Genomic DNA, 14,889 nt, shown 5'->3' with positions numbered 1-14,889 from the left:
TAAGGATACCAAATTGATCAGGATCTCATGAAAGAGCTTGGTCAAGAAATCAAAAGATGATTCTCTAAATATCAACCATTTTGCATTGACTGTCTCTTGAGGCAACCCCGAACACTACTTGCGTAGTGTAACTGTCCTCTACCCCGTGTATCCAACGAGAATATGCCAAATCTAAATCATGTATGGGGCAACGATGGCAATAGCAGCTACAATTGGCGCAATCGCTTTGACAATATCCGGGGTTGTGAGACCAGAAGCGGCATTCGAAGTCGTGCTACTGGAAGGGCTGGATCCGGTAGTAGTAGCAGCAGCATTGGGGGTTACTGTGGCAGATCCACTAGGCATAAGTTAGTAGTTGTAATGTAAGATGTGCATGGCTGGAGGTACATACGTCGAAGAGCCGGTTCGGGTGGATGATCCGGTAGTAGTTGCAGAGGCACTATCAGAACCAGTAGCAGTAGAGGAAGAGCTTTTAGTTGCAGAGCCGGAGCTGGAACTTGAGGACGAAGAGAACGCTGCAAATGGATCAGTATCTCCATGGTCAATAATCACGAAAGTAACCTACTTATGGTCACAGAGGCGGACGAGAGACAAGTGTCAGCGTATGCCTTCTTAGCCTCTGCCGCAGCATCTCTGCTACATTTCTCGGTTATGTTCCCTTTCATCGACTCGGCGAGAGTTCCGCAAAGAGACTTGATATCGGATGGATTGGTTTGGACCCTGACAAGTATTAGACCACACATCTGACCTAACTGCCGCGGTAGCTTACTGGAGGGCGCCAAGCAAGCAGGCTGGGGGAGTTGCTGTCGCAAAACTAGCAAATGCCATGATGGCACCAAAGACAAAGGCTGGAGAGGTGTACATGTTGATGTAATCGAATGGAACGGGATAAGGGTATCGAAAGCAAGTACGGCGAAATAGTTGTGAGAGGAAAGGTAAAATGGGAGCACTGTGCGTAAATCAAAGGTGCTAAATGAGCGTGGGGTCAAAAGAGTGACTGAATGAACGGAAGAGAAAACTGCAGCGAACGAGTTGACGATACCAGAGTTATGGATGTCACAGCAATTGAATACTCGAGTCCTCGCGATCCCTCGAAGGGTCTCCACATTAAGGTTAGCCGTTAATCTAGTCAGGTACCAAACCCCTGACAGGTTTAAATTAAGTTAGCTACAGCGGGCCGAGTCGGCCGTACGGTAGCTCCGATTTTGACACCGATGCCCTTCGGAAACCACGCCTCGATAACAAGCAAATAATGTACTATTTTGCACATGTAGTGACTTGCATCGATGATGATTTGTCTTGATACCATTTATCCTTAATTCCTGTATCTAGGTCGATAGCTGCCCCTTTATCCACCAGTAGCTTCTCTGTAGAAAGTGATGCTTCGATTCGCTCCAGCAGTTGCAAAAGCTTCGCTCTTGTTCGACACCTTTGGCAGCCATTTGACACACCACAATGTCTTATCAGTCTCGCTATGCGTAGCTACACATGTTCTTCGATCGATAGACCAGACTTTAACCTTTCCATCGAAAGATCCGCTGAGTAGGTATTCGCCAGTATCACTCCAATCGACAGAGAATATCCATGAGGAGTGGCCGGTGAGATTTGCTACCTGCTCTCCATGTTGCACATCGTAAAGTGCTATAACCTTTGCATCTCCAGCAGCAGCTAATCTCGTGCCTGCTGGTGAGAATGCTACCGTTCGTACTGGCTTGACAAGACCTGTTGGTTGATTAGAAATGTGATGTTTGCAGAATACAAGTCGGCTCAGCTTACCTGGCAACGAGTATAATATCTTTCCAGTATCATTATTAAATATGTATACTCCGCCATTTTCATGACCACTAGCAGTGAATTTCCCATCTCTACTCATGTCGATACACATCCCAAAGCTTCCCTTCGTCTCGTACTCTCGAATCTTCTTCCTTCCGTCTTTCAGGTCCCATACATTGATTCTCCCATCATATGTGGTGCTGGCAAGGAACTGTCCATCTTCACTCAAGGCAATCGCCCAGATCTCTCCAGCTTTATTACCATCCACAATCTTTCCCTCTTCTACCCATTCTGAGGCTTCAGATATGCTCCATACTTTAACTTCGCCACCAAAGCCTGCTGTTGCTGCGATGCGACCGTTTCGGGAAGTGACAATATGGTGGCAACCAAGTTTGTGAGCGCCTTGGATCGTTTGTTCCAAGGGTATCTCGGGAGAGGTTGTAGAATGTACTTTTATACACGACGCGCCAGAGACGGAAAGAACCTGCGTCGGCGTGGTGGCGATAGAAAAGATGTCGGTGATATGTGCTTGTTTTCGTCAGCTAAATGGATGTGATGGAGGGGTAGCTCGAAGCTTACCATCGTCTACCGTATGTGTCGTAAGGTATTGTTTAGACTACTGTTATTAGTATGTATTCATTGTACCAATAGAGAGATCATATACCATTGTCACCTAAGCATTTGAAGTGGTTGATTGACGTATGTTAGACTGTGAGGAAAGCTGATTGAATTTTGGTGGGGTGAAAGTTGGCGCGAGGATTTCACGACCAAAATCGCAGCGCCGAAATATATTTCAGACGCAGCCCTCAAAGCTCAACGACTCTCCGTCAGAGCCGATAAGAAGTCAAGTCAAATGGAGTAAGTAAACATTGAAATTTACAGGCGGCTAACATTGTACATCTAAAATATTACATGACCTTCCAAACGCCGTAATGATGCAATGCCTTTTTTTTACAAATATGCAAAGCAAAAGTGCACACCCTATATTATTCCCTTCATCGTACCGTTTTACCTTCTTGGTCTACATCTGGCAATTTCTGAGCATCTGTTGCGGCCGCCTCGTCTGCCACCGCTGCTGGCTCTTCTGGGGTTTCTTCTATAGCATTTGCCTTCGCCTCTGCTTTGATACCCTTTCTGAAATTCTCGGCCTCTTTCGTCAACGTATCAAAAGTTTTCTGCACTGTCTCCTTCCCTTTGAAAAAATCGCGCACCTCTACTACAGATCAGTGAATATTCTGCGAGGGTTGATGGATATGCTGACCCTGGACACAAAATGGGCATAACAGATGCGCTCTTTTAACATTTCCACACACAGAGCATTTGTTGAGTGCTTCAACGTCCTTCAATCCCTTTCCAGCCATCCGTCTAGACCTCTGCTTCATATGTGATGTCCTCTTCTTGGGTACTGCTTTCAATATCGATTCCCATATTCCCTCAATCATGCCCGGAACATTCAATTGAATTGCCGCTGGAATAGCGAATCCGAAGGAGGGCAGAAGTGGGTGTGACAACTGTCGCGATAATAGCGTTGTGTATCTTGAGCTGCTGGATGCTGTTGGCGCAGATAATCGTGGGAGGAAGGAGGAGAGTATTGACCGCGTGGAAACGTGAGCCGCAGCCATGCTGGCGATTTGAGTATCCAGATGAGATGACTGTCGTCGTATGAATTGATTGAGGTACCAGCAGTTCTATGCTGATTGAGTTCGGAACTGTGAGTTGAGAGCTGCGAGTTCATGATCCTCAAACTTTCTGCGGCATCTCCATACCCATGCATGTGCTAGGCCCGATAGGGCTTAGCTCGGGTGTGGTCGCGTTCGCAAAAGGGGAAGCAACGAAATTGTGGAGGAACCCCTTCTGAATTTCGACAATCTCTCTACCTCTCGACCACACTCTCAACACAACTTCACACTTTGATTTTTTGAGCAGTGTAACTAATTCTTTCCGAGACTTTTGCAATATACATGGCATCCATGGATCGACACGCCCCCCAACAATCGGTGTATCCTCGAAGCCACGTCGGTTTTGATAGTATCACAACGCAAATTGAGCGCAAGCTCTTGAAGCGCGGATTCCAATTTAACGTGATCTGTGTTGGTAAGTAGGGCTGCGGACTTCTGCGATCTAATTGTTCTTCAGCTACTGACTTTTGCGCTTTAGGACAAACTGGTCTTGGAAAATCGACCCTCATCAATACCATCTTCGCATCGCACCTGATCGACTCGAAGGGTAGACTTGCTCCAGATGAGCCAGTCCGATCTACGACCGAAATCCAAACTGTGTCTCATGTGATCGAAGAAAATGGAGTTCGTCTAAGGTTGAACATTGTCGACACCCCTGGTTATGGAGACCAAGTCAACAATGATAGATGTTGGGATCCAATTGTCAAGTACATCAAGGACCAGCACTCAGCGTACCTACGAAAAGAGCTTACCGCTCAGCGTGAGAGATATATTCAGGATACCAGAATTCACTGCTGTTTGTTTTTCATACAGCCATCAGGACATGCGCTAAAGCCTATTGATATCGTTGTTTTGAAGAAGCTTTCAGATGTTGTCAATGTCGTCCCAGTCATTGCCAAGTCCGATTCGTTGACTCTCGAGGAAAGAAGCGCTTTCAAGGAGCGTATAAAGGAGGAGTTTGCGTTCCACAACCTGAAGATGTTCCCGTACGACAACGATGAGTTTGACGAGGAGGAGCGGGCTTTAAATGCTCAGATCAAGGTAATTCCAAACACAATGGTCGCACATGATTTCGTTGCTAATTCGATGCTCAGAACATTATTCCATTCGCTGTCGTTGGATCAGAAAAGTCAATCATCGTTGGTGGAAAACAAGTTCGTGGGCGACAAAACAGATGGGGGGTTATTAATGTCGAGGACGAGAACCACTGCGAATTCGTCTACCTCCGAAACTTCCTTACACGCACCCATCTCCAAGATCTTATCGAGACGACATCTCAAATTCATTACGAGACATTCCGTGCTAAGCAATTGCTTGCGCTGAAGGAGAGTAGTGCTGCTGGACACAACGCCGGTAGCCGACCGATTTCACCATCAGCTGATCGGGAGCTAAGCAGAAACTCTCAAAGAAATACCATGAACGGCTATTAAGGAGTTTTTGTTTAATCCGGGGTACGGGAAGGAGTTGTATTTTGACGGCGAAGCGTATCCATCTGTGTAAAAGCGTCGTCATTGGTATTGATTTCCTTGAGCAGGTCAAAGGAAAGAGTGTTTTTAATGGTTACTTGTGGATTGCAACCCGGACTACTTTACTTTTTATTGTCTTTACGCGGATTCTCCCCAATTATTTTCTTTGCTTAATTAGCCTTTCTCATAATGTTTGAGGGATTCATTTCACGAGTAGTAAGGTTTCCACAAAACCGGGTTATGACAGGATGTAGAACGAGAGCGATGGATTATTGAAAATAGAGCTCTTTCGCTCGGTTCACGAAATTGGTTTCTCTGCTTTGCTTATGAGGTTATGTGAGATCTCATCGCCAGTGTAATATCACATGTGGACATCAATCGAGCATCATCGCTGTTTGCTCAGCCTACAATATCCGCAAGCTTCGCTTAGAGAGGAATTGATGAGTCCGAATACATAACGAGTATGAATATTTTGCAACCTCCCTTAGATGACTGAACCTCCACAGTTCATGATAGTTTTGAAGATGTGGTATTTTACTTTTACTTTGCCAATAGGTACATAACGCTGTACATCTAAGTCTATGTAGATCCTCAAGAACCATACTCGGAATCCGAGATCATATGAAAGTCTCCCATTTGCATGCACAAAACAGACTCCCACACTCTCCTCTCAAGGTATTCAACACCAAGCACTCCCTCTCTCCCTCCCTCCTCAATCCAACACACTCTCCCCCGCCTTCCCCCCATCCCTCGCATCCTGCTCCTGCGTCTTCTGCCCCCGCCCAAAAATAAAATCCTCCATCTCCTTATACGCTGCCTCCAAATCATCATTCACAATCACAATATCATGCACGCCCTCCGTCTTCGAATACTCAATCTCGTTCTTCGCCTGCGCAAGCCGCTTCTGAATCGACTCTTCCTTCTCGGTGCCACGGCCACGAAGGCGTTTCTCGAGCGTCTCGAGCGCGGGCGAGGGCGGCGAGATGAAGATGTAGCGTGCTGAGAGGGGGGAGGCGTGGATTTGTTTTACGCCCTAATTCAGAAGTCAAGTTAGTTTAGAAGGGGAATTACGGAGGGGGGGAAGACGAACCTCCATCTCAATATCCAACACCACCACCCTCCCCTTCCCCTGCATCTCCTCAATCATCTTCCGACTGGTCCCATACCGGTTCCCGCCAAACTTCGCATGTTCCACGAACCCGCCCTCCTCGATCATCTTCTCGAACGTCGCCATGTCGGTATAGTAGTAGTCCACATCGCGCGTCTCCCCCGGCCGTGGATCGCGCGTGGTATGGGAGATGCTGGTACAGAAGACGGAGGGATGGCGCTCGAGGAGCAGTTTGTATAATGTGCCTTTTCCGACGCCTGAGGGCCCGGATATGATTATGGGGTTTGTTGTTGGGGGGACTGGAGGGTGTTAGTATGGAGCTTGGAACTGAAGGGGGTAGGGCAATTGGGGGGCTTACGGGGTGCCATTGTGGTTCTGGTGGTGTGTAGTGATCTTGTAAATTTTGAGGTCTTATTTTGTCGGAAGACTAGTATGCGTGCTGTTCGAAGGAGGAACAGCATGCGTTTTGTTGTGGTTGGCTGTGTGGAGCTTGTTGTTTTTAGAGAGTGGAGTTTGGGGTAGCTTGGTGGGGGAGATGGTTTTCGAGGTTCGAGACTCGAGAGAGCTTGAGCCAAGTGTCAACCACTAAATAATTTCACCACGTTTTCACTTCTAGGACTGGGAAGGAAGGGATGTTTTAACTTTTAGATCTATATAAACTTGCTATTATTGACATCAAGAAAGCACATGTAAGCCATTATATTCACTGGTTCTCCTTAAACTCCTTCCATTTCTCATGATGAGTGGGTATTGCAACCATATGAAAGATTCCGAAACTCCATTTACTCCTCATTAGGTAGATGTCTCAATTATCGACTTGCAACAACGCCTATTTCAACAAGCTTTCCACATCTAGAATCGGGTCATGTTAGAGACCTCGCTGTAGACTGAAGATCTCGAACGGGCGAGACCATATGCGGGTTGAGGAGGAGCGAGCGCTGGGTGAAGAGCAGTATCTGGTCGCTTTACATCTGGGACAATTGGAGAGCTGCGATCATCCCACTGCGAGACGTGTTCGCTGGTTGGCATTGGCTTGCCAATTCCAGACATGCGGATGGGGAACTTGAGGCCAAATCTAGATCTGCGACGATCTTCTGGAGATGTGGGTGCCTGGTAACTTGGAAGAATGGTGTTTTCCTTGCTCATGCTTGCGCTGCGAGAAAAGCTGTAAGAGTTTCGAGGTGAGTCGTTGTTCTTTGGGGCTGCTGTTGCTCCATTTTCACGGACCATACGACCAGTGATGCCCAGCTTGATGTTGGAGAAGATGAATGTTGTAATGATGTTGGCGAGTCCGATAAGGGAGGAGAGAACGCCAGCAGCGATGACAATTCGCCAGAGAGCAAGACCGAGATTTTCGACAGAGGTGGCTTGCTTATTGAGGTTTCCAAGAGTGTTGAATCCTAAGATGACCATGGCGAGACCAAGAGGAACAAAGCCAGCCTGTTCACTGAAGTTTGGCCAGTTCTTAGCATAATAGCGTTTGAAGAGATTGCACTCCGAAACGATGAGGAAGACGGCGACGACGCTCGTAATGAAGTGGGAAGATCCATCGAAGAAGAAGAATTTTGAGGTCTTCAGAGTCATGACAAGCATGACCCAGCTGGCAACTGCGACCAACGTCAAGGCGATTATGTTTAGAACTCGTATTATGTTGAAAGTGATGTAGCCGGGGCCCATTATCTTGCTATCGGAGCTTTTCCCGAACATGTTGACGGTAGGGTATGAAGTAAGTTGGGAAAGAGTTTCTGCTCAAGAGATAAGTTTTTGGACAGGAGATGTAGTTGCTTGAAGGACTCACAGTTGGTAAATGATTGTAAGGTTGTCTGAAGATTACTGCCGGCAGTAGAATGAGAATGATTGTATTTGAAAAGAAGTTGTAAGTAGTGTGTAGATTCGAGGAAGGAAAATAAAGAAAGATTCAAGTTAGAGGGGCAAAAACATTAATATATGAAAAGGAAACTATTGAGGAGTCAACCTCATTGTAGTTGGGCGACAATGAGTAGAGAGGATCGTTTGTCGTGGGATTGACAATAAGAAGGACAATGGGAGCGAGATATGTGAATGGGGGTAAAGGTGAATAAGAAAGAAAAGCCCGAGACGATCATAGCACGAAAGGACCCGTTCGAGGCCAGTGGGGCATGCTATTTCTGACTCTTCTTGACTCTTTGTGGGGATATAGGGCGAAATTATCCGTTCCATGTGTTGGCGCGACTTTCTTTGAGGTCGTGCGAGATGGATATCCAATGGAGTTGGAGCGCGAGAAGACTTCTTTGACCACCACTGCCAGCCTATGGGAGTCAGTACGTAGCAAAGTCCTTGTTCTCCTGAATTTCCGGCCATTGACTGGATGATGCCTCTAATAGAATTTCGTCCTCTCTGTAGAAGCCTCATATCTGCCAAGCGACAACAGATCTCGAAACATCAAGCGAGGAAGTTGGCGCTCTTCCTCCAGTTCGCGAAAAGCAAGATCCACGATCCAGTCCATTTGGGCCATCCGTTCTAGCCAATTATGCTTGTAGCCAGGCGGTTGCATTGCTTGTCTCCATGCTGCGGGCCATGAGGTCTGCTGTGCGTTTCGATCGTGGACGAGTCGCGGTCTCGATTGGACGAGGCTTAATTTTGGAAGCGTGTTTCAACTTCATCTGTTCTCAGACTTTGAGTGGTTGAAACATCACCATCTCACTGTCCACTAAGAGCTACCAACATAGCGCATCGGGGAATTTCCTAGATATCGTCTAGTAATTTTAATCAAGACTTAGCCATGATTCGAAAACAATTGCGTTCCTGGCGTTCCTGTAAAGGAGATTAAGTTGAAATGAAAATATAGAGAGAGGGATTGTAATGTAGAAGAGGAAAGTTTGGGGGCCAATGCCCTCACGTGCTCGGCTCGTCCCGAACTTTTTCTATTTCGAGCATCTCCCCGTCGGAATCATTAAAATCTCCAACTGTGAATGTTGCCACGAGTACCAATTACCTGCGACTCACCAACCGTAAGCCATTCACCATGACGAGAGGGAATCAGAGAGACAAGGCCCGTGAAAAGGCCGCCGCGAAGCTAGCAGGACTGGTATGTTAGAACTCACCGAATAACTCCAACCAACGATCCGAATTGGCCAGCTGACATGATTCCGCAATCCAGAAATCAGGCAACTCAAAGTCCGGCTCAGAAATGCAACGCGATAAAGAAAATGTCGCTGCGAAAATGCGAGAGAAGCAGGCGGCTGGTAGGTCGATCAATCACCCTATCTTTGCAAACAAAAGTACTAACAGTTTTTGTCTCAGCCGACGCAAGGAAAGCCGCTGAAGGCGTAGGTGGTGGGAAGAAATAACGGACAGCAACCACGAATCACGATACGCAATAAATGAGAATCAGATACTAGACTAGAGGATTGCGACACGAATAAGCACGATGCTCAAGAGATGAGGATGGGATGCTATGAACGAGGCGGATGTCTACACGGAGTTCAGGAGATGGGATTGATTGCGCTTTTCTTGTCCCGCATTAGAGCCCGGTGTTGATAGGAGAAATGTCCCTATATATCATGTCTATGAGAATATCTTGGCCCTAACATGCCTTCAGCTCTTGCAGTTTTAGTTGTGCATTTATCGTATTTTGGCCAGGTGTCTTCTTAGCTTTTTGCATAGATCCAAAATCGACCCCTAGAGGTACAAGCAGGATTAATTCCGCAATCTGGAGTTTCACCTAATGCGAAGAACCTCTTAGTTGATTGAAGTTGCAGGTTTGCTTGATAAGTTGTTTGCGGAATGATTTTCCTTGGTATCGTTCTGCTAGCTTTCGAATCGTAGTGCTTTTTAGATGATGAGGAGGAGGAAGGCCTTCTGGTACGAGTTAAAGAAAATACTTTACCATTATTCTAAACCAATTAAAACTTAAGTATCCAGTCATATACCAGGAATCCTCCTAATACGCGTTTGGGGCAAAGTTTCCTTTGTTTGTATCTTCAAAAATAATATAGTATCATCCCAAGTGCGAGACTTAAGTACAATCTGCATGAGTGTAGAAACTGTCAAATGCTAGCTGACATTCCATCACAATACTGCAGAATTCATCTCCAATGTTGAATGCTCATAGGCAATGGAGATATTTCACCCCAAACGACGATAGCATGGGAACTATCAGTCGGTCCTCAGTTTCTGCGTAGAAGATCGATGGTATTGCTTTACTAATCGATATCCATATTAATGCTTATTGGGTATTCCAGAGAACGATGGCATTTCAGAGCTTACGAGTCACACAAGTATAAAACCCGTCGGTTTTTACCCCCCTCCGTATTAATGTTAATTGTCTTCTCGGTATGGTGTTGAGTTCAAAAATCTACACCAGGAAGTCTGCATCAGGAAGTCTGCTAATTCGTGAGAAGCCTTTTGGGTAACCATAATAGAAAGTCAGGTATTCTGAAACGAAAATGCGAATCTGTAATAAGGACTTTGGTTCAAATCACACCATTGCATAGCAGCACATATGCAAGATCACCAATTGACGGCGCAGAATAGTTTTCTATGGCTGTTTACTAGTTTATGCTGAGTACACACGGTTGATGGAGTAGTCAATTATTGTTACATCAGTTGTTTCTGAAAGCTGTCCAAGGAAAAAGGTGAGCTTGTACGTTCTGCTCAGTTAATAACATGTGATTGTTTTCCGCACAAGGAGAGACGCATGAATTGTTAGTCTTGTGAGGTATATATGGTTTTTGGAATGCTTCGGATTTTGTAACTGTAGATCTATTTGTGGCTAACAGCAGTGGGAAAGAATGGTGTAGGGGCTGTTGATAGCGGAATGAAGATATGCCAAGAAAGAAAGTTCATCTTCCCATGAGCATAAAGATCACCTAAGACTCACTCAATTAACACAAGCCACGAAATCACATTCTCAAACCAAAAGACGAATAAGATACAACAAGTATCATTTTTTCTATATCCCTTACACACACATTATTAAAAGATAAAAAACCACAAACAAGAAAAAAAACGCAAGAATGTTCCAATCCATTTCTCAAAAATGTCGGAGACCTAAAAACTATATATACCAATAATATGTGGGTTGGATATCATCATCACATGTAAAGAAAAACAATTGTATATTAAACGCCATGTGGAAGGTTTTTCTCTAATGCTCTCTTTGGGTTGCTCTTCTGGGGGGGCGGAGACCGTGTCGTTAAAAGAATATAAAGGCCATCAGAAGATGGGGAGTCTATTTTTCGAGCATGGCCATTGGCATAGCACCTGGGAGAGTTGTATTAGTTTCTTGTTATTTTGGATTCGGGGGGTGGAGAGTAGCTTACCTGACATACCACCAAAGCTGTTGATGCCTTGTGCAGCAGTTGGGAAGGAGGAGACACCGCAAAGGCATGCGCAGGAGCAGGATCCACCTTGCATGGTGCCAACTGATGGGACCATGGCACCAGCGGCAGGAGGAGCGGCTGGGGGTGCGGCGGCTGGGGGTGCGGCGGCAGCTGGTGGTGGTGGTGCGGCGGATGCACTGGCAGCTGGAGGAGCGGCAGCTCCACCTTGAATTGGTGCAAGAGTTCCGGTACCGTTCTGGGCAACTGCCATCTGTTGGAACATGGCATGGCTCTTCTCAGCGGTTGGGTTGATGGAGAAGGTCATTCCCTTTCCACAGTGGGCCTTTTGTCTGCAGTAGAACCCTGGATATGTTAGTGATATTCTGTGTATTAGAAGTAGATTACTTACAGATTGGGGTTGCAACAGTAACCTGCATGGCCATCTGTGGTGCTGGGAGCATGGTGTTGTTTGGGTTTGGCATGAATCCAGAATCCATTCCTTCTGGGAGCTTGACGCAGGGCTCGGTGAAAGCGGACTGGGTGACAGTGTGGTTGGCGTTCATGAAGGTGAAGATAACCATATCCCCGACTGCAGCTTGGATAGATTCTGGTACGTAGACGAGACCGGCGGAACCACCAACAACGACCTATTTAATTGTCAATAATATGCTCTTTAGAATGACTTGTAGGGAACTTACGCTGTGTGTAGCAGCGGCCGCTGGTGGAGGTGCTACTGAACTAGCATGTTGCATTGTGGAAGTTGTAGCACCACCTCCATTGTTGACCCAAATAATGATAACCTGAGTAACAGTCGTTGATGATGATCCGGCGTGGATAACTTCTCCAGGTTTTGCCTCCGCTGGTTTTGGTGCCTCGTGGATAACCTCCTTCGCTCCCTCCTTAGGGGATGCTTCAGGCTTTGGCGCCTCAGCCTTTGGTGCCTCGACTTTTGGTGCTTCGACCTTTGGTGCCTCGACCTTCTCTCCCATATGGTCCGTTCTTCTCAAGACAGTATCTTGGATCGAGCCAGCCAACGCCAAAGGCGCGACGCAAAGAGCAAGTGCGGTGGAGAAACGCATGATGATGATTGGTATATTAGTATAGTCGACTTTAAGTAATCGGATTGGTGCGTAAAGAACAAATAAGCCGCGCTGCGGAATGTATTAAACTATCAAAGTTGTCTGGCTCGTTATAGATCGTTAAAGATTGTAATAGTTGCCGAATGCGAGGCCGTGCTCGAAGTGTGGATAGTGAAATAGAGAAAGGAATACAATGAATGTGTTTACAGCAAAGCAAGACGGGATGGAGAGGAAGAGAAAAGAGACAATCCGGCCTGGGAGGTCGAGATATTAAATCGAGCATGAAATGAGAGCGGACAGGTGCCATTCATGGGATGGGCCTGGGCAAGACCTACAGATGCGTCTCCGCTGCAGGGCGTACAGGCCCCAGGGTGCTTGGTCGAAACGGGGAGCTTGCTGGACGGTACAAGAAAATCACCACCAAAGGTCGGAGAGATCCCCCTCCGGACAAGTAGCTAAGCTTTTGCGAGTGGGCAAACGGCATTTAGAGCCATGTGGTTGGGTGGAAAGGGGCTGGAGGACTTCTCGCTTACGGGTCTGGTGTTTGTCGTTGCAACTGCGTTCCGGTGGAAAGAAGAAGTTGAAGATTTGAGCCGCAACCCCCTGGCGGTACCTTGCAGATTCCTCCGAAAGCCCCTTCTTGCCCCTGATGCGGTTTAGACCAAGATCAAAAGGATGTTTGCCGATGCTTGTCAGGAGGGGCTCGTCCGCGCTCACAGTCCGATTAGGTTGGATGAAGTTGCAATGAAGCGTGGCGATTAGCAAGCGAGCCTGTGCACAGCACCACCAACGGCGCCTGCACAGGGTTAAGCGAGTTACTCCAGACACCTTGTGTTTGAGACCGTGTGCCATCGCCGTCTCAAGATCGGATCATGTCATAGCCCACGTCTCACGAACCAAAGAATCGTTCGACCAGACGACAGACAGGAAGAATTAGTTTCCTCCCTTCCGCGCCGTTATCTTCAGATGGCATGCGTGAAGCTTGGGATAGCCGGTCACTTCTGATGGTGAAGATGGAAGCAGGAAAGCAGTTGAACCGCTGCCGTCAACGCCTGTCATTTCGGCCAAAGAACCTGTAGGGGCACACGGTGTCAGAGCAACGGTCCGAACGCCGTCTTGGATGCGAGAGTTGAGAATAAGAGTTCAACTAAGGTTGGCGTTTTTGACCTTCCTCAATTGATCACAAGATCCTGATGGATCATGAAAACGTTGTATAGGGTAATCGCTTCATTCTGCTACTGCTTCTGATATGTTTCCTCGGTGTTCTGCAATCTGCAGCACATGCAGGAGAGAGGCAGCCGTTGGCCAAACCATCTGCTGTGGAGGCGGCTTCCTCGAGATCCTTCGTGAAACGGATGCGGCGTCTCGTTGCTCGACCGGAAACCTTTTGACTCAACCTCTTCCAAGACTTCCCAAGACGAGAATTCCTCGCTGTCATGGTAACACCTAAAAATGCCGCTAGAGCTTGGACACCATAGTTCAGAATGATATTATCGGACGGTTCAACCTTTCTTCGGTGCAAAGACCATTCTCAAGCTTTCCTGTTTACAGTTCCTGAGCATTGAATGAAACTAACCCGTTCCATCTCATATTTTATGCTTGGCATCATTTTGAGACCGTTTGCTGTTGCTGTCCCTCATAGAGCCCCGTATAGTATCTGCGAAAACGTTAGTAGGGCGCCCTGGTGAGTTCCAAAATAGAAAGAACTTCCCCAGCATAATACCATGACATCAGGAGATTCTTCAAGCCGTCGTCGTTAACTGCATGAAAAGACCCACGCGTCAGTAAATCTCCATGAACATCTCGATACCGGATGTCTGTCTCACCTTGGCCGATGAGATGATGGGGCAGTGCTGGAGGTTTTGTACTTCGGTGATCTGCAATTTGATTGGAACTTGAAGAAGTCTCGTTTGCCTATAAGTCCATATTTGTCAGTCATAGAACGACCGCTGGGACGAAGATTGTTTCAAATGCCAAGACTTTTCGATCTTCGTGCCTATTTGATCCGCATATTCAATAATTCGACTGTGCTCACCTGAGGGGCCGTGCTAGGTTTTGTGTCACTACTCTGATCTGCTGTTGATGCTTCTTCGAGTTGATCTTGGCCTAGCTTCTTTTCGAGTATTTGATTGTGACTTGTCTGGCTCGCACTGCTCAGTAAACATGAGTCTTGGGAATGGTCTTTCGGTATATCATTTATGGAGCTTGCGAACATTGTCTCGTTGTGCAGTTCATGTCCTTCGATCAATTCATCCACATCTTCTCCCAGTGCTTGAATAGAATGGTAGCGCTATCTCAGATCAGCTTATAGGGTCTTCGAATTGGAGTTAGGTGAAGGATGCAGTACCTTATACTCTTCTACAGCGTCATTCCACGAATTTACAAGCATAGAGTCATCCCAGACTTCCGCATGCGAGGCTTGATTATTGGAGGCCATATTAATTGTCGTTGCGGTACTTTTTGAGTTGGACTTTTCCAACG

At 46.7% G+C, this 14,889-nt stretch overlaps 9 protein-coding genes across 9 annotated transcripts; 2 read left to right on the top strand and 7 right to left on the bottom strand.

The window, feature by feature from the left end:
- Positions 1 to 114: 114 nt before the first annotated feature.
- On the bottom strand, positions 115 to 864 carry GLAREA_05291 (uncharacterized protein; the record flags this gene model as incomplete). Its single annotated transcript, XM_008078580.1, has 5 exons — positions 115 to 138; positions 193 to 337; positions 392 to 515; positions 566 to 720; positions 770 to 864. 5 exons carry the CDS (start codon positions 862 to 864, stop codon positions 115 to 117), a joined length of 543 nt encoding a protein of 180 aa, XP_008076771.1.
- Positions 865 to 1,348: 484 nt separating this feature from the next.
- GLAREA_05290 (WD40 repeat-like protein) lies at positions 1,349 to 3,395 on the bottom strand (the record flags this gene model as incomplete). Its single annotated transcript, XM_008078579.1, has 5 exons — positions 1,349 to 1,722; positions 1,777 to 2,301; positions 2,353 to 2,389; positions 2,778 to 2,986; positions 3,035 to 3,395. The coding sequence occupies 5 exons, from the start codon at positions 3,393 to 3,395 to the stop codon at positions 1,349 to 1,351; spliced, it is 1,506 nt and encodes a 501-aa protein (XP_008076770.1).
- A 348-nt stretch (positions 3,396 to 3,743) lies between these two features.
- Positions 3,744 to 4,882, top strand: GLAREA_05289 (P-loop containing nucleoside triphosphate hydrolase; the record flags this gene model as incomplete). Its single annotated transcript, XM_008078578.1, has 3 exons — positions 3,744 to 3,867; positions 3,931 to 4,493; positions 4,547 to 4,882. 3 exons carry the CDS (start codon positions 3,744 to 3,746, stop codon positions 4,880 to 4,882), a joined length of 1,023 nt encoding a protein of 340 aa, XP_008076769.1.
- Positions 4,883 to 5,630: 748 nt separating this feature from the next.
- On the bottom strand, positions 5,631 to 6,394 carry GLAREA_05288 (P-loop containing nucleoside triphosphate hydrolase; the record flags this gene model as incomplete). Its single annotated transcript, XM_008078577.1, has 3 exons — positions 5,631 to 5,951; positions 6,009 to 6,325; positions 6,385 to 6,394. The coding sequence occupies 3 exons, from the start codon at positions 6,392 to 6,394 to the stop codon at positions 5,631 to 5,633; spliced, it is 648 nt and encodes a 215-aa protein (XP_008076768.1).
- Positions 6,395 to 6,878: 484 nt separating this feature from the next.
- GLAREA_05287 (uncharacterized protein) lies at positions 6,879 to 7,733 on the bottom strand (the record flags this gene model as incomplete). Its single annotated transcript, XM_008078576.1, has 1 exon — positions 6,879 to 7,733. The coding sequence occupies one exon, from the start codon at positions 7,731 to 7,733 to the stop codon at positions 6,879 to 6,881; it is 855 nt and encodes a 284-aa protein (XP_008076767.1).
- Positions 7,734 to 9,030: 1,297 nt separating this feature from the next.
- On the top strand, positions 9,031 to 9,355 carry GLAREA_05286 (putative serf family protein; the record flags this gene model as incomplete). Its single annotated transcript, XM_008078575.1, has 3 exons — positions 9,031 to 9,093; positions 9,166 to 9,250; positions 9,297 to 9,355. 3 exons carry the CDS (start codon positions 9,031 to 9,033, stop codon positions 9,353 to 9,355), a joined length of 207 nt encoding a protein of 68 aa, XP_008076766.1.
- Positions 9,356 to 11,238: 1,883 nt separating this feature from the next.
- GLAREA_05285 (Cupredoxin) lies at positions 11,239 to 12,408 on the bottom strand (the record flags this gene model as incomplete). The annotated part of the gene is made up of 4 exons (XM_008078574.1): positions 11,239 to 11,270; positions 11,330 to 11,692; positions 11,739 to 11,976; positions 12,028 to 12,408. 4 exons carry the CDS (start codon positions 12,406 to 12,408, stop codon positions 11,239 to 11,241), a joined length of 1,014 nt encoding a protein of 337 aa, XP_008076765.1.
- A 933-nt stretch (positions 12,409 to 13,341) lies between these two features.
- On the bottom strand, positions 13,342 to 13,846 carry GLAREA_05284 (uncharacterized protein; the record flags this gene model as incomplete). The annotated part of the gene is made up of 2 exons (XM_008078573.1): positions 13,342 to 13,481; positions 13,720 to 13,846. 2 exons carry the CDS (start codon positions 13,844 to 13,846, stop codon positions 13,342 to 13,344), a joined length of 267 nt encoding a protein of 88 aa, XP_008076764.1.
- Positions 13,847 to 14,044: 198 nt separating this feature from the next.
- On the bottom strand, positions 14,045 to 14,845 carry GLAREA_05283 (uncharacterized protein; the record flags this gene model as incomplete). The annotated part of the gene is made up of 4 exons (XM_008078572.1): positions 14,045 to 14,065; positions 14,116 to 14,322; positions 14,444 to 14,698; positions 14,756 to 14,845. The coding sequence occupies 4 exons, from the start codon at positions 14,843 to 14,845 to the stop codon at positions 14,045 to 14,047; spliced, it is 573 nt and encodes a 190-aa protein (XP_008076763.1).
- Positions 14,846 to 14,889: the final 44 nt, after the last annotated feature.

This window comes from Glarea lozoyensis (genome assembly GCF_000409485.1).
Source record: "Glarea lozoyensis ATCC 20868 chromosome Unknown GLAREA10, whole genome shotgun sequence".
In the NCBI taxonomy this organism is placed as follows: domain Eukaryota; kingdom Fungi; phylum Ascomycota; class Leotiomycetes; order Helotiales; family Helotiaceae; genus Glarea; species Glarea lozoyensis.
This window is presented reverse-complemented; position numbering and strand designations above follow the sequence as displayed.